This window comes from Amphibalanus amphitrite, unplaced genomic scaffold, assembly GCF_019059575.1.
Source record: "Amphibalanus amphitrite isolate SeventyFive unplaced genomic scaffold, NRLGWU_Aamphi_draft 000015F_arrow, whole genome shotgun sequence".
Taxonomy (NCBI): domain Eukaryota; kingdom Metazoa; phylum Arthropoda; class Thecostraca; order Balanomorpha; family Balanidae; genus Amphibalanus; species Amphibalanus amphitrite.
The window spans coordinates 1709286-1727196 of record NW_024881511.1 but is presented as its reverse complement, the minus strand read 5'-3'; the positions used below and the strand labels follow the sequence as shown (position 1 = coordinate 1727196).

The following is a 17911-nucleotide window of genomic DNA, read 5'->3' as shown; positions in this document are numbered from 1 at the left end:
TGGTGAAGAGTATAGACGTGAAGTTATTGTCAGTGCTTTCCGCGATAACTGATTTTCGGACCTGCGATAACGATAAAACGATAAGTAAGGTTTGCGATAACGATAAACCATAAACGATAAAAATTTGCAAAAAATTAACAGCGATAGCGATAAAACGATAAAAACGATAACGGTAATTGTTTTGAAATCATTGTCGTATCAGTCTCGCACGGAATGTTAGTGGGATCGTATCATGCTTAATCTTTACGTCACTCTCGCGCATATGGTGATAAGCGATAACGAAACGATAAACGATACAACGATAACGATCGATAATTGTTTTTAACAGCGATAACAAAAGCGATGAGAAATACAGCTTAAATAACTGTACTTAAAGTTTATTTGCAGATATATACACTTAGCAGATGGCAACAGGTTGCGCACACATATTGTCGCGCGGCACACTGTCGATCGATCGTCTTCCATTTTTCCATCATCCCGTTTTACTCTGTTGAGTGCTTGAGCAAGGAGCATAATACAAGCGTAATACACAAGTTTTAATGACCGGATCTCCTTGAAACTACCAAAATCGAAAAAGCTAAATATTTATTCGTTGGTATTCGTTGCTATTCGATAAGATACAAAAAAGTGATGAATTTTCGGTCACGGACCTTCTTCTGATCTAAATATGATAAAATGTAAAACATCCCGTTTTACATTTTATCGTTTATCGTTCATAATTTTTGTAACTTGCGATAAGTGGATGAGCGATAATTTTGAAAATTTAGCGATAAACGATAACTATAACCGATTTGCTTAACAGCGATAATTATCGTTTATCGTTTATCGCTCATCCTATCGAATGCGGAAACCACTGGTTATTGGCGATGGTTATGAAGTCTTTTTACAATCTCCTAGGTAGCCTGAGATTATCGAATTCATCCTCGTATTTGTAGGGGACTGGGGATTCATGTTATCTATGAATAGGTAAATACATAAAAACCGGGGGGAGAGAAACGATAAAAACACTTTACGAGGAACCCATGCCAAATAAACGAGAAAGTGTGAAACGGCGCTGACTTGAGGACCCATATCTCAAGATATCTCGTATCTGCGCTGTCACAGAAATTCGGGCTGTATAGACGCCTTCAGCTGGAAAATCCCGATCTCACGATTTAGAAGACAAAAGCACATCGTCATTTAGTGAAAACTGAATCGGACGTGACGGAAGGCTCTGAAGAAGAAATAAATGAGTTGAAGAAAAAAAAACAGAAAGAGTGTGATAATCATCGTGCATGGGCAGACATTTTCCCTATATGACTTTCAATATTTTGTATGTGGACTTCAGTGCAATTCAAGATGAATTCAAGCAACCGGAACTCGAGTCGACGACCGCTATTTTCACAATTCACGAGAAAAAAATCATGACGAGATTTTGAATGCGCATTTAAAAGGAAAAAGACACATACAACTAGGATAAACGTAAGGCTTAGCAAAACTATTCGGTTGTAGCCTATCCGCCATCCCCAGCGGAACAGTAGTCTATCCGTCCATGTAAGTATGAATCATCCATCTTCAATCTCCCTGACACTTCCCAAACAGTTCCGTATCTCTGCAGTGCTCATCTTTGTCCCACCCGGCGCAGCGTCTGCGGCCGCTTCCCGTGCAATGTTCAGCGCCACTGATCCGTGGGACGCCGTGGCTGTCGTTCGCTCTCAGAGCCCGCTCGTCAGCCCAGATGTCGGAGCGCGCGTGCAGGCTGCACGTCATGGGACGCGCTGCCACACGGATCGCTGTGAGTTTCACCGGCAGTTTATCGAACTAATTACCGTCACGTATCCCAGGCATGACACCGTTCCGTGGGGTGGGCGCCGAGTCGCGACAGTGAGCGACAGGGTGCATCGGACGGCGACCAAAACATAAACTGAACGAATTAGCGACTACGCAGTGTGTAATATGCCTTGTCACAACACTCGTCAAGGAATTGTGCACTACGAACTGATAATGGTTTGGTCCGTGGGCTCTGTTGGAGCAAGAGCCCAAGCTAACTTCAGCCATACACAGAGAAGTACGCACTAAACGTACAATAGGTTCTCGCTAACGATAAATTATCATCATACACATACGGTAATGACTATTTCACTATTATTTGACAAGTGTGCACACTTGTCATAAGGTCATAAGGTGAGATTTTATGTCAGTTGTATCAAAGTACCAAATTTATCTCGAACAGGTCTAATAGGACATAGGCATGCGTGTGTGTAGTCTAATAAATAGGCTATTGTGCTGGGAAGATGATCCACAACCGAACTGACAGCCTCAAGTCGTGTGTTAAGGAGATTTAAAGCGCAAACATGCAAGTCATAACGATCACAACCGAACAAAACCGTATTGTAGCCGATACGTACGCTCAGTTTTCTCACACGCCTCGACCACTACTGCAAATAGAAAAGCTGTTACCTCGTTGACGAGGTATGTAGATGCTTCTATTCGATGACGAGGAGGAATAATGCAACTATCGAAAATCAGTCTGCCTTCAGTGGCTGTGACGGTAGTGGTCACTGGTCAGTGGTTTCGTAGCGGTATTCGTGGCAAAGACAGCGACAGAAATAGAATGTAGTAACTAAGGCGTACGTAAGGCTCACACGTTAATAAGAATGACCACATTGCAATATCTAAGCGAAAGGTCTGGAGACTCGCTGAGTTGGCAAGTTACACAAAATGCAAGCTGGGCTATAATAGGCTGTGAACGCTCCTTTGCACATTAGTGGTATCCAGCACCGCAGAATTAAATTCCATAAATCCCTCTGTGACTTTAACGTTTTATTGTGGAACATTCACGGGGTTGACACCATAGTACCGACAACGTACGGCTAGTAAAGCAGCAATAAAGTGGTCGCCGCCGGCGCAGGGCGGCGTCGCCACCGTCCAGCACGTCACTACCAGCTACTACCAAAGACAAAGAATCGACCGGCGGCCATAGGCAAAAGCTAGCTAGCGCGCGCCGGCGCGGCGGTGAGCACACAGACGATGGACCCATGAACTGACAGCGCGGCGAGAGTCGCCCCCGCCCCCTCCCCTTCCGACCGGCCCGAATATAACACCGGCCGCCTCCCCCACACCTCCAAACGGCAGATCTGTCCCACAGACGCTGGGATCGTCCCCTCCCCAGTCTCCCACAATGCCACATGATCCAGCCTTGCCACTAAACTGCATCGTAAACTCCGCGCTCCCGGTCGTCAACATCGAAAGTTCATCATGGAACGCGATGTCCTCCGACCGATTTTCCGGGTACTCGGCGGGAGCACTGGTCTTGGGTAATATCGGTATGATCGGCCCGGCGCCGGAGAGTATTGGATTGACCGCCGTCTCGGCAGCCTCAGTCGGGAGCTGGTGGCCGGGTTCACACGTCCACCTCAACACACCCGATAATGACTAGTTTACACGTCGTGCTGCCGCAGCTGCTGCTAGAATAGACGGCCGTCCGACCGGCCAACGAGACCGACGTTGAGCCCACACGCACAATTCGCTCGGCGACATCCAGCATTCGCGGTACAAAACTGCACCTATATCAAATACGGTACAAAACACGGCGTACAGTAGCAAAACTGAAAGCGAAAGCGGGCGGCGCTGGGCACCCCAAAGTGCCGCGCCGCGCCTATGTACAGCTTGGGTGAGTAGCGTGAGAGCATTAGGCGGCCGGCCAGTGGGCGTCTTGCTAATGGCTCCCGGCAGACTGCCCGCGGCGCCGGCCCGTCCGCGGCTGGCAGTGAAAGCGTCTCCGGAATCGGGTGGCCGTTCGGGACTGGTTCGCCGGAGCCGGCGCCGGGGCCGGCCAGAGAGAAGACGTCCTTTTGTACGCTGGCGGCGACCGCCCGTCGACCGGACGAGGGATCACCGGACTAGGGATCGCAGCCCGCGGCGGGACGGCCGCCGCGCCACCGCAGCTACACTGCAGCAAACATGAGATGAGTTGTACATGTACAAACACACATCCCTAGTCGGGGCGGGGCGCGCAGAGTGAAGCAGCAGCTCGTCGGGGAGAGACTCGGCGACACACACGCACACAGTGAACGGCGCAGCAGCACATACAACAGCGCGGCGAGCGGCGCGCGTCCGTCCCCGACCGGGAGTGTGGAGCTGTTGGTGGAGTCAGCGCTGGGGCGCTCAGTCGGCGCGCGCCTTGTAGCTCGACTTCCACACCTCAGCCAGCACCACGGCCGAGTGGAAGCGGTGGAAGATGGCCAGCGGCAGGGTGACGCGCAGCAGCACCGCCCAGTGCAGCGGACCGTAAAAGTTCAGCTGCGGACACAAACAACGGGGGCACAGTTAGGTTAGGTGTCGACTAGGGCGGGTTTATACTCGCAGGTATGATAAACTGGTTCTAAGTACCATTTTGGATTACTTGTGAGTGCTTCTGCGACTGAGAGCGACATATGACTTAGCACACTGCACGCTATATGGATTACAGACAGGCTGTTACTAGCTAGTGAAACGGTACGTTAGACCACTCACACGGGTTTCCACGTTTCGCCAAAAACATTGGGCACGTCTTATCAGACTTTTCCATGGCGGGATTTCAAAGAGTGACCAATGCAGCGCCACCAGATATGTTTACTCCCACATGCAACTCCTCTCCTTGCCCACAGCGGACCCCCCCCCCCCCACACACACAATTCTTCCTCACCTGCACGGGGTCGGCCTCGACCTTCCTGATCTCGAACGTGTAGACGACCCAGAGGGCGATGTTGCAGAGCAGCAGGAAGGTGACCACCTGACGTCCCGGCTTGCTGAGGTCGTGTTCCGGCAGGTAGACGGCCCTCTTGGATACGTCGGCCACGTAGAGAAGTTGGAATAGTACCTGAAGACAACGAGACCAGGGGGCGTTAGAAGCGAGGGGATGGCATTGAACTTGGGACGGGGTTACCATAGCCCTGCACAGCTGACACTTGAAAACATGGCTTGGGGTTTGTACGGTTACGAGCAGATGCAGTAAACGGTCAGCACGACCAGCCCAATGCCAAGTTAACGGGAAATTTGGAGACATTCAATACCGATGCAAGTTGCAACGTTTATAACGCTGTAACATTTGTTGAATAGTTTAGAAGAATATAGAAACTACGGTGAAAGCAAGTTCAGTGATCCACTGCTGTGAGAAAATACCTTGATAGACAGCAACGGTCATTTACCTAGCACTAAAACGGACACTGAAAACTCGGAGGAAAAACTTGTTGAAATTTATTATTCCAATGGACCTCTTCACAAAACAGGAATGCAGCATCTACGAGTACATTTATCCTTTCGGTAGGTCATCAGGTTCCTGGTAGTGAGAGCTCAGGTTTGAATGGCTACTGCGGTCGATATGTGAGACTCCTGAGACTCTTGGCCTGCGGTCTGTGGGAGCGGCCACAGCCAAGTGAGGTCGGAGAGTGGAACAAATCGTCTTCAGCTACGTGGTCAGCTAAATTCTAAATTCGGAATCCTCCCAGCCCAAATTTTCACTACCAGACTGTACGATGTCGGGACCTGCGCGGCGAGCTGTGATTAGCGTCGGATTTGGCTTCGATAATCGATTCATTAAAAAAGGTCGAACTAAATTCATAGCTGATCCGAACATGATTCAACGTGATCATCATGACCCGAGTTCAAGATCCATGAAATCAAACTCCGAGTTTATGTTGTAAAATCCAAACACATTGTACATTCTCATCGATGGACGAATGACACAACCGAATCGGTGCCGAACAATGAAACAAAATGACACTGCTATCATTACCACCTATCCCACTGTCTCCTATCGACTTTCTCAAGAGACATGGGCGCAATCATCCCTCTCGACAAGCTCCACTGGCGCCACGCAACTGCGCGCAGCTGTGCGGTCGGGGCGGCGGGCGGGCAGTCTCAATCAGACACGGTACGCGGCGCGCAGAGCGGAGACCCAATGACGGCGCTAATAGACGGTCGATGGTGGTGCGAAGAATCGAGGAGGGGGGAGAGGAGGTGGGTGATTTTGGAGGTGCTGGTGGGGAGAGAGAGGTAGAGGGAGGGTGAGGAATAGGAGGGGAGGCGGTGATTAGGTGTATGTGTGGTGACGGAAGCCGGTGGCCGGCACTCGCTATACCATTGTCTGATTCATCGACCAATGTCATGAATTTGCAGCGGCAGGCATATCTACACGGATTTCGGCTAATCCTGATCGGCTTATCTAAAGCAAAAAAAAAAAAAAAATGACCATTGGGCACCTGATCTGCATCAACTGAACGACCTACAGTTAACCAACTGATCTGGTGTCTGACTAATTGACCTGCAGCATGACCTGATGTATGACCAACTGAACTGCATTATGACCTGCAGTATGACCGACTGACCTGCAGTATGACCAGTGACGACGTGATCAGTACCAGCAGGTTCGGTACATGCGGCAGTGGTGAGAGAGCCGCCGAGATGACGCAGAACACCGAGTACAGGAACAGGCCGAACCCGGAGACACGCTGCAGGATGGCGTCCAGCTCGTCCGGCTTGTCCTGCGCAAACTTCAGCTTACGGTTTCTGTGGGAGGAAAGATATTGAGTTAGATATTTTAAAAAAGAAAGAAAAAGGATGGTGAGACGGCGCAGAGGCAACGAAGAATTAATTAGATGAAAGAAGCTGATATATCATTAGCGAGCAGAAATAAAGAAATTGTAAGACGGAACAGGGCAGGAACTAAGGCAGAGAAGGAGGAATGGAGAGAGGGACAGACGGAGATCATTAGCGAATTCTGAGCAGTGCCGAGTGCATTGTGTTTGCCCTGCGACCAAACGACATTCAGACGGACTGGCTACACGGGCAGAGCCGAGCTCCGGTGTTCCGAGACATACGACTCTGAGTACCCTCAGCCGGCATCTGAATCTCGCCTTGAACTGACCTGATGAATCCGACCAGCGTGGCCAGCAGCATGAGGAACAGGATGCCGGCGTGGCTTGTGTCAGCCAGGAAGATGGCCATCTTCTCGTACTCCTCTCTCTCGATCAGCACAAAGTAGAGGACCAGGCAGATTATGGCCGCCACCAGCACCAGGAGGCCGCAGAACAGGCCCTTCGAGGCGCCGATACAGTCCACCTGAGGAACGGAGATCAACACAGATCACTATCAAATCTGGGAGAAAGACGGTTGAGGGCTTGATCATCTTAGATTCAGAAATCGGCCCGTAATTACAGAATAAAAACACGAACAAATGAACAAATTAAACTTCAGCGAGGTAGATAGCACGAATCGAGATATAATCTAGTCGCATGTTTCGAAAGTATTGATGTGTTGTTCGTTGTTCCGTGCCGGACGCAGTTCGTGTTCCAGACTCCCCGCTAGGTGTCGGACTGTCTATGATGGTGACTGGTAGATGTCGGTATTGTCTGGCTGATGGCTAGTGGAGTTGTGTAACTACTTATATGCTAATGGATAGAAGGAGTCTGATGTATGTCATCGACATGATGCTCGCTGATTGATGCCGGCAATGCACGGTGGCAACTGGCAAAGTTACAAGGCTGCGGATGCCAGTATCGTCAATATGGGAGATGTAAACCGATCATAGGGCAGCGCTCCTCCCCACCTTGGTGTGCGCCTTTCGGCTGGTGACGCTGACATGGTCGGGGATGTCGTCCTCCTCCAGGTAGCGCGGGCACCTGCCGATGTTCTGCCACATGATGTACAGCACCGCCGCGCCGATCAGAGAGTATTCGATCATCAGCGGGAACAGGTAGGGCGAGGCGTCGCGCACGATCGCGCCCATGATGTTGACCCGGCCGCAGGTGAAGTTGTCAGCGGCCGCCACGGGATCACCTGCCGGGATAAACGACAACGTTAGAATGTTACCTCGGGACGGCAAATCAAGCAACAAATCATTATCGTAGGTACACCGGTAAAGGACCCATTACTAATTACTGTAGCAACTTTAATTATTAACAGTGAAATGCTAGTGGAACAAAGCGATGTCACAACTACCTATGTGTATTGTGTAAGCAACATAACTAAAACCGAATCCACTTACGATCAGCTTCATTATTCAAAGGATAGTGAACGAAATTAAATACTAGTTTTTACGTCTTCCGCTTCATTAGAGCCTCGCATTTTAAAAAGGTGTGGGAAGATGGTGAAGACAAATTGAAATATCATTTTTACAATTAAAAGAACCATAACTCAAAAGAACCTGATGTACGAAACACACCATAGAAAAGTTAACATGCATATCCTAGACGAGCGGTTCAATGTAAGACCGTTCAAAGAAATTTCCATGTAAACACTTGCGTGAAGACAGAAATACATAAAATAAGGAAAATCGTCGATCAAAACATGCACAACGTTGGTAACAAAACAAAATTCAATCACGAAGCGAAGAAAACATCAAGCCGGATCACCATGCCGCTGGAAACAATCTGAAAAAAAATAAAACATCGAAGGCTGGAGTGATTGAGACGCAGTCAATCGATTAATCCGACAGTTTCTACAGGGCCATTGGGCAGCAGTGTATCGACAAGCAGGGTCGGTGCGGGGGCGGAGACGGGAGTGTGGCGAGGCACGGACCGTCGGTTGTGCCCAGTACGTCGGTCAGCGGCGGCTGCGTCGGACGGCTCCACACGCTCTGCACGAGCTCAATCGGTGACATGGTGGTGCCGTCCTGTGCCTCGGTGGGGCTGACGCTGGCCACAGAGCCAGCGCCCAGCAGCGCGTCCAGAGCCGAGTCGTTGACCAGCACACCCGAGCCGTAGTCAGCCGAGTCGGAGTCGGAGTCGTAGTCGGAGTACTGGAGCAGCCTGCGGCCCAGCCGGCGGACCGGGTCTGTGGGGCGCCCGGCGGCGGACCGCTCTGTTATAGGGGCCACGGCGGGCGACATGGACAGCCCGACACCCACACAACAGCCACACACCAGACAACACCTCTAAGGTCAGTTAGAATTGGCTAGCCGGGTCTGTTAGTCCGAGTTAGTAGGAGGCGCCCGATAGCTACACACAACACATCCCAGGTTAGTCAGAGATGGTTAGAGCGCCCACAAGCTTCACAAAACACTTCCCCGGTTCGACAGAAGCATAGAGGACGCCGCAGTCCCAGATACAAGCCACAGCACCACTAAGGCCAAAACGGGCACCAGATCACCTCCGACTCATCTGTAGGCATACCTGCCCCCTCTTCACTCCTCCCGGGTAAAGTCATGGCATACAGAACGTGCGAAATCGTCGTGCCCCGGACGCGTCAGGACCTCGCGCCGCCGTCCTCTCACCGAGTATGAGGAAGTCCTCGGTGCGTCGGCCGCCCGTAGCGCGGCTGTGGTCCGTGTAGACCCGCAGACTCTCGCGTACCACCGTGCGCAGCCAGACACACACGTTGGTGGCCACGACGTGCATCAGGCCGCAGCGAGCCACCACCTTGAACTTGTGGATGTTGAGCTGCGGGCGAAGGGAAGGGAATTCAGACGCCGCGAATGTACTTCCGCCAACAAACAAACAAACAAACAAACAAACAAACAAACAAACAAACAAACAAACAAACAAACAGACAAACACCGCCACACACCACACAAATAGGAAGACCACATACACAACACAAATAAGCAAACAAATAATAACAGACACACGTAGTCAATATGGTAGCCTGTCGATTATAACATGACAGCTGAGCTGCTAAAATGTCTCCAACTAACAGAAATCCCACAGAATTGACGATGGGGCGCTCGCGGATATAGTTAGACGGCTAAATGAAGCCGAGCTCGTCAAATTTCACACACTCCCGCACATCGACAGGGTGCCCGTCGATGCGGGGACTACGTCAAAGTTTGACGGAAGCTGGCAGCAGCAGTGAACCCGGGCCCTACTGGGGTAGGTCCTGGTCGTGCTGAGGGAGGGATGACGTTTTAGATCTCATACTTCACTGAAAATAATTGGTTATGCAAAGCCTTGGTGAATTTGGACAAGATTGATTTGATTCTTCCTCGAACTTATGTAACAATAAATCGTTTCCAGACACGAAATTCAGTACCCGTTCGGCAATACCTACCCGAGAGTTCATGAAAATGAAGTACATCTGCATGAATGTGAATGTGGCCTGTAGGCAGGGGTTGACGGCCATCAGGATCTGCCAGCACTCAGAGTCCTCGGGGATCTCGAAGAAGGTTCCCAGCTCCAGGCCGTTGTACACCATGGTTCCGAGCCCGAACGCTGCCGGAGGTCGGCCGAAAGACGTCATTGGGGGACTACCAGTTGGCAGGGACAAAACAATCACGTTAATTCAGGACAATCAACTGGAACGTAGACACTGGAAGCAGAACGGACTGCAAATAAAATACTTGCTCGATCTGTCGCAACAAACACAACTATTTCATAAGGTTAAATTGAAGTGATTCACGAATAAAAAATAAACTGGGATTCCACTCGGAACATCGAAACTTATACGCATACGCGTGTCCTAACTCCAATGTTCCACTAATGCGCAACAGTTGACAAACACAACCTTGTAAACGGGTCCCACTCGCACCACAGAACACTCTTTGACTCACCAATGGCGCCGATCCGCAGGAAGAATCCGCCATGGCTGTGCTCGTTGTCGCTCGTCTTGGTCTTGTACGGTCGACATTCGCGCGTGAGTCGCTCGGGCGAGCCGCCGCCGCCGCCGCCGGCGCCGTCGTTCAGGTTCACATCGGCGGGCGGTTTGGCCTTCTGTGTGTGAGGCGAGCAGCGTTCAGCACTCAGGCACAGCGCCGCGCAAAGGGGTGAAGGCGGTCAGTGGTCACTACTGTTATACGGCGATGGTCGGAGAGGGGGGGGGGAAGGAGAGAAGCGTTCCAGCTCTGGCACTATTGCCCTGGAGTGACCAGGCTCGTGTGATGCGAAATCATTTCAGCCGGACAAATAAATGCAAGCAGGATATGTCATATAAATAATAAGTAAAAATAACATTATCACCAGATAATTTAACTTATTAGCTAAAAAGCTTAACAGGATAGGAAGAAAGTTTGAGAGAAGCTCATAAGAAGCTTTGTGAAGTGGCTTCGGGTGGCACAGCACGACGCTGAGATGAAAGGCAACTGTTGCTTGCTAGGTACTTAAACGGTCATGCTGAATGATCGACGTTGCCTCGTTGGTGCTGAGCCTTTTGACAGACGGCGACCACCACCGAGATCCTGTTTTAAATCCCCTCGCTCATCCCCGTGAAACTGCGCGTTTGCGACTCTCTACTTCCCCTGTAGAGTGAATACCATGTTGTCAGCACATGGTTGGCCCGTTTCGACCCGGCGTTAGTATGTACCGACCAGTGTGACCAGACAAAGGTGAACAAACAAGACCCTCCAGCAAACAGTGCAGATCATGTACAGACATTCGACACGAACAAACAGACATGTTTGTGCAGACATTCGAGCCAGGAGCCTTGGATTATGATACATACGGTCATACGACACCAGAGTTTTCCGAGAGATGCGACTGATTAATTACTCGCATGATATGCATCAGGTTAACCCTCGCCGGACCTATTGGTTTTCTACATACGCGCCGGCCGAGGGGGGGGGGCGGGTACGACCCCCCCCCCTCGCCGTTTCGCCCCTGGTGGAGCTAGCGCGTCGCGGAAAAAACGAGCGTGTGCGCCGTTACGAGACGCAGAGATTGGTACCCGATTTTAAGGTCCTAGGTCAACCGGTGACCTCTGAGGTCAGGTCAAGTGCCCCAGGGTACGGTTCAGTTTTTGGTGAATAACTTCGCAAAAAACGGCCGCAGAGCGCCGATTTTGGCAGCATCGTGTTCGTCTCGCTCAGGCGCGTCGAATGATATACTTTTTGTCCGGGTCAGGTCAACTTGGGGTGTTGACCTCAGGTCAAGGTCAGGTCAGCACCCCCAGGTCACGAAGTTGGTCGAAAGAGGTCATGTCGCATATCATTCGATTCGGCAGGCCTTCCTGAGTCCATTGGTGCCTTTCCCGACTCGCTAGCTCAATTTGATCAAGAGTTATTGACGAAAAACTAATTTGACCTTGATGACGTCATAAATGACGTCACGCAAGGTCAACATTGCAAAAGTGACGCATCTAACCTTGCAAGGAGTGCATCAAATCACGATTCTGTGTGCTTGAGATAGTTGGAGATCGTTCCCGGCGCCAGAATAGCAGTTTGAATTTTTCCCCATTGACTTATAATGGTGAGGTCACAAAAATGACCTGACCTCATATGACCTTTAGGAAAAATCCGAGATATACAAGTTGTGGGACTCATAATGGATACTAAATCCTGCAAGTTTCATTTCCCTGTGACATCTCCTCTGGCAGTGAGGGCGTTGCGAAGTTGCGACATCTGAAGACCGTGCAGAGGTTCACTTATGACGTCATAGGTCAGTGACCTGACCTGACCCAAAAATGCGGTTGGTGTCAAAAGATCCGGCTTGGATCAAAGGTCAGGTATGCCAAGTTTCAGCTCTCTATCGCCAGCGTGTTCGGAGCTATCGCGAAAAAACCCTATGGGGGGGGGCGGCACCCGCCCCCCCCCCCTCGGCCGGCGAGGGTTAAATGACTTATCGCATTGTTAGGAATTAGGACGCTTAATGATAATCCAGGCAAGTGTCAGCAGACCGAGTCGCTGACGGTAGCCTCCATCCCTCTATCAATCAGGACACGTTAATGGGCGGTTCCGTGCATCTGCAGCACGGGGTGGTGTGTTAGTTGGCACATTGGACAGCGGCGGTCACGGCAGGCTGGCTGGCAGGTATGCAGTATTCACTCTGTAAGTACCTTGGCAGAGCCGGGGTCACCACTCGGGTTAACCTGGTAGGAGCCACTGCGGAGCCCGCGGCGTCGCGAGGCGCGGCCACAGCACGAGGATCCCTGCAGCGGCGCGTGCGATGTTAGGGCCGGCTCGCACCGAAAACACACCGCCGTCTATATCGGATGTCGCCGTTGAAACCTCAAAATGTAAAGCGTTTACGTCGGGTGCAGTTACACTGAATATCGTGTGACCCTACCCTCTGTGCCGGAGCGCCAGTTACCACCGTGTGTGCCCAGATACCGCTGTATATAGGTACAGAGTGTCGATACTCTGGAAAGGTATCGCTGTCCGTACTAACTGTGCCGTGTTTCGGTGAGACGCTCACCTTCCCGCAGCAGCCGGAGCCCTCCTGCTGCTTCCCGACTTTGGTACTGCTCTCGTGCAGCAGGTAGACGAGAACGTACAGCAGGAACAGGATGCTGACGCCGTACAGGTAGGTGAAGAACGCCTGCCGATGACACACAGACAGACACCGGTCAGTTGGGTCCAAGCACTGATCACTGACCAGCTTAATCGTCATTTTCGACTTCTGTGACATACCTGTGTTGAATGGAGCCCTTGACATTTATAGGCCCATGTGCATAGGCATGGTGTTTTCGGCTTACCTCGTAGAAATAGAGTGGCACACTGTCGGTGATGATCTCGGATATAAGAAACGCGATGCAGACCACCACCAGAAGTTTGGCGTAAACTAACGAGAGAATCCGGAAACACGCCGTCCTGCAATAGGTAAAAACCGTTAGTCGCTGAAGGAAAGTGGTTACAATAAGTGATCCACCAGTTATTAAGCACACAGGGTGTGCGACAGGCGTTGTCGACCACGAGTCAAAATTTGAAGAATTTAAGACGTTTCCATAAGTTTTGAAGGTATGGATAAGTTCTAAAAATCCGGTTCTCCTTATCCGGGTCATTAACTCCATATGGTCCAAGAAAGCTGGCACACTACCTTTAAGAGCATCTGCGATTATTAATTATGTGAATCTATCTCGCATTCACTATCACTTAAAGGGACTATTCCACCTTCTAAAATGTTGTTAAAACCAGTTAAATTGTGCCCGACTTTATAGATTGGATGACCAGGAACACGGTTCTGGCATTTACTTTTCATTAAACATCTTGGGCTTCCCATATTCCAAACACAAACTTTCAAATATGTGACGTCACAGCCCAAAATTACCTCCTTCCCCAGGCCACATTACTGTCATAAAGCTGATTCTTTTTACTCTGTAGGCACCACAACAAAGTTCAGACCAAGTTTTAAGCGATTTTTCAACGAACAAACCCATTTAAATCAGAATGACTAAACGAGGTGACGTCACACTAACGGTCGCTCCATGTTGAAGATAGGGCCTTGTACAAGGCCCATTTTCAAATGAAGGGAACGAATTTATTCAACACCAAGAGGCCGCGGGGGTTGCAACCTAGATAGATAGTGGTTTCTGAACCTCGCCGCAAACTTGGCTATCTCAACTCAAACCCCATGTTAAAGGTGGGATAGGGTGGGATAGTCCCTTTAATTTCATTTGGGTGAGCCATGCGATTTACTACTTCGGAGGCAATACGATATGATGCCATGACATGGTACGGTATAGGTAATTAAATTTGGGACACTATTGCCATTGCCACCATTGAGTTATTAACGACACACAGTGACGGCCCTTATGGATCACCTTAACGTCACCTGTGAAGTCATAGAAAGCCCATGAAAACACAAAACTACGCCACGAAATCATGTAAGCGACGTATGAAAGCAATGCTCATATGCCGGGGAGTGGATTATGTCATAGCCAGGCGCGTAACCACGATTCTGAAGTTTCTGGGGACCACATGGAGGGCCGCGAAGACCAAATATTATATTTCAGGATCAGCCTTCGCCCAAGTGGGGGGGGGGGGGGGGGAGGGGGTGTTTCTGGCCACACCCGCCAGTTTTTTTTTGCGCGTGTAAAGAAAACCGCGGCGCGCACCGCCGCGAAACTTGGTATGGCTTATGATACCTCAATTTCGCATCATGTGTGAAAATTTTGACACCAGGTCACCTAAGGTCAGGTCACCAGGTAAAGTAGCCATGCCTCCAAAAAACTTTGTGACTCTGTCATTCCTACAGTTTTATCCCAGAAGTTTGAAACTCGAGCTTTTGCATGAGGAAATCAGTATGAACAATTCGTATATCTCAAAGTTTTCACATCGGTGACCTAATGTTAAAAAAAAAATTAGTCCGAACCCTCTGATAGGAAGGACTCACAAGGACAGAGCCACCGCTAAGCGAAGCTTGTTGCGGTGACCCTGCCCTCTACCCTCCGATCGCGCAATTCCAGTTCTATGGCAGAATTTAGAGTCCAAAGTTTAACGTGCGCACATAGCCACTAGGGTTGTTAAAAAAAAAACGAATTTTGGAAAAAGTATATGGGCTCATGGCTCATGTGGTGCGGTATTCTTTTCTGAGACCAATGATGCCCTTTTTTCTGAAAAGTATTAACTGTTAGGGGCTCCTCAAACGGCTTAAATAGGACCATGTTACGCCCGCCGACCGGCCTGTGTCAATAAGGGCGAGAACTCGACGCCGCGCGCCGGCGGCAGCGCCTTATCGGCACCGCGCGCCACGACATCTGCCGGGCGGCCGGCTGGGCGGTGGGAAGTTATAAGTGCGTGGTCTTATTGCACACGATCGGGGTGAGCTATCCCATGTTTTCGGGGCGGAAAGTTTCAGTGCAGCATCGGTGCGTCTGCCACGGTGGTCTGTGTCGATGGTATAGAAAATAACTCAAGCAGAGCTCAGAAAATACTGAATGATTCCGGGCAGTTGCCTCGAAACAATCCGTTTTAAGAATACAGCTGCCTTCTTAACGTACCGTATCACTTGTTAATTCTTCAAAAAGCAAACTCTGAGCAATAACACACCTCTTTGCATTGCTGTTGACAATTTACGTTAGTTTTTGACGGTGGCTCGCACCCCCAATATGCTGCCGCGCAACTTTATTCCAACCAATTCCAACGGCGAAACGGCAACTTCGTGAGAATCGAAAATTCACGATATACGTACAGCAGGGGCTGGCAATGCAGTATGCACAAGGACAGAATATGGAGGATACCCGACAGTCATCGGCCCAAGTTTGGGGGTGGCTTTGACGAGCATAGGCGTCACCAATGTCATTATTCAGATACGTTGATGTCAGATGCTGGGGCAACAGAATCGACGCCAGGTTTAAAGGGACCCTCCCACCTTCAAAAAAGTTAATGAATTGGCATGAAAGTGATGTCGCTCGGTTCAGAAAGAGCAAAAATGAATATCTACCAAATTTCATCGAAAAATATTCACCGGTTTTCAAGATATTAGACTTTTACTTTTGTTTACTTTTTGGGATCTCCGCTGTTCCTAGCGACTTTATTTGAAAGTGCGGCATTTGTTGCGCGCAAAGCAGCATATACCACCGCGTGCTGCCAAACGTTTTAGTAAAAGATTTAAAAATCGTTAGATCTCCGCTGACGTCACAAATTCTAAGGGGGCATACCAATGCATTAGCCCCTTAGAATCCGAAAACTGCAAGTTTGAAATTCCATATCTCCGAATTAAAGCATTTTTCGATGTTGTGAATGCCCAAACCGGTATTTTCAGGCCATGGCCACCAATTTGGCTATCTCAACTCAAAACTAATGTTAAGGTGGGAGGGTCCCTTTAACTTAGAATAGCGGGTCGAAAGAAAACATAACATGTCTGGGAGTGACAGGGTGGCCACCCTGACAGTGTGACGAAGTGAGACATGAGTAGAGACATTAGCCGGAGTACCTACTCATATAAATCAAGCGCCGTTTATCCAATCCTTCGAGCATAAGCGACGCCGGCAGTCCGGCCAGGGCGGCCGTGCCCACCGATGCCGATCAAGACCCGAATCCAGACCCGGCATAGAACACAGCTCTGCCCTGACGTGACACATTACCCCGGTGTGTCACTCATGACGGATACACCAATGCAGGAGCCTTGCCAGCTCCTGTTGTACCTACTTCGTTAAATTTTCGATTCTCGCTAAGTTGCCGTTTCGTCGTTGGAATAGAGTTACGCGGCAGCATATTGGGGCTGCGAGCCACCGTCCAAAAGCAACTTAAATTGTCAACAGCAATGCAAAGAAGTCTGTTATTGCTCAGAGCTTGCTTTTTGAAGAATTAACAAGTGATACAGTACGTTAATTCAGTGGCGGCGGAATAGGGGGTGCAGGGGGTGCAGGTGCACCCCCATCGAAAAACATGGGGGTGCAAACATATGTTTTTGCACCCCCAAAATCCGTACAAGGGGCCCGTCGCACCATCCAATACATTTCTCCTGAAAACCAGTGATCGGGAAACGAACACTGATGTGGAATCATCCGGGATGTCCAATTATGGTCAGGAACGCCCCGTGCTAGTCTTTGGGGCCCCCACACCGGCTAGAAGTGTCCCGAGCCGCGTTTGGTGCTCCACGCGGCATCTGAGGGCCCCACGACGGCCTCAGATGGCCCTTTTATGACGATCTCTGAGGGCTCCCACTTGAGGGCTTTGTCCCCTGGGGCCCTATAACGACCACTAAGGGCCCTCAAGACGACCGCTGAGCAGGGGCGGATCCAGAAAATCTCCAAGGGAGGGGCCATTAGAAACCAGGAGGCCCCCCCCCCCCCCATAATCCCACCTGTTGGAGGCCCCATCTTCCCACTTGTTGGCCCCCCCCAAAAAAAAACTGCGTCTATTGAGCTTATCTAGCTGTTCAGGCAACATCTCAACATCTGTGCAGGCTTGGAGGCCCTCTGTGCAGGTTAGGAGGCCCTGTAAAAGTGGTCATCTCTGTGAGTATAAGAGACCTCCAAGTTATGAAAAGCTTTACCAATCTTCTAACAAAGAAGTCTTCTCAGCTAGTCTTCAAAGAAATAACTAAGTGGGTAGGTTAAAAAAAAAAACTCATCGGATTTCGGCCACTTTATTTTCAGGAGGCCCCCTTTTCAGCTTTTTAACTTTTTAACTTTTTATTTTATTTTTGAAAAAAATCGGCCAAGGGGGGGCCATGGCCCCCATGGCCCCCCCTTGTATCCGCGCCTGCCGCTGAGGGTCCCACAGGACTCCAGGGGCCCCACTGGCCTCTGAGGGTCTCTACGACGGTCTCTGAGGGCCCTTGTGACGGCCCTAGACCCAAAT

General features: G+C 50.1%; 1 protein-coding gene across 11 annotated transcripts in view; it reads right to left on the bottom strand.

Moving 5' to 3' along the window:
• Positions 1 to 2789: 2789 nt before the first annotated feature.
• LOC122386060 (proton channel OtopLc-like) overlaps positions 2790 to 17911 on the bottom strand; it is a 42892-nt gene continuing 27770 nt past the window's right edge. For 3 of the 11 annotated variants that reach the window (XM_043374844.1, XM_043374862.1, XM_043374871.1), the window contains 12 exons: positions 13360 to 13474; positions 13080 to 13202; positions 12721 to 12813; positions 10505 to 10664; positions 10006 to 10166; positions 9233 to 9398; positions 8539 to 8793; positions 7568 to 7797; positions 6887 to 7080; positions 6348 to 6528; positions 4667 to 4840; positions 2790 to 4281 (listed from right to left, as the gene is read on the bottom strand). In XM_043374844.1, coding sequence (XP_043230779.1) covers positions 4147 to 4281; positions 4667 to 4840; positions 6348 to 6528; positions 6887 to 7080; positions 7568 to 7797; positions 8539 to 8793; positions 9233 to 9398; positions 10006 to 10166; positions 10505 to 10664; positions 12721 to 12813; positions 13080 to 13202; positions 13360 to 13474 — 1987 coding nt within the window. In that variant the 3' untranslated portion in view covers positions 2790 to 4146. The remainder of the gene's footprint in view (positions 4282 to 4666; positions 4841 to 6347; positions 6529 to 6886; positions 7081 to 7567; positions 7798 to 8538; positions 8794 to 9232; positions 9399 to 10005; positions 10167 to 10504; positions 10665 to 12720; positions 12814 to 13079; positions 13203 to 13359; positions 13475 to 17911) is intronic. The other 8 variants (XM_043374852.1, XM_043374880.1, XM_043374897.1 and 5 more) reach the window with 3 other exon arrangements.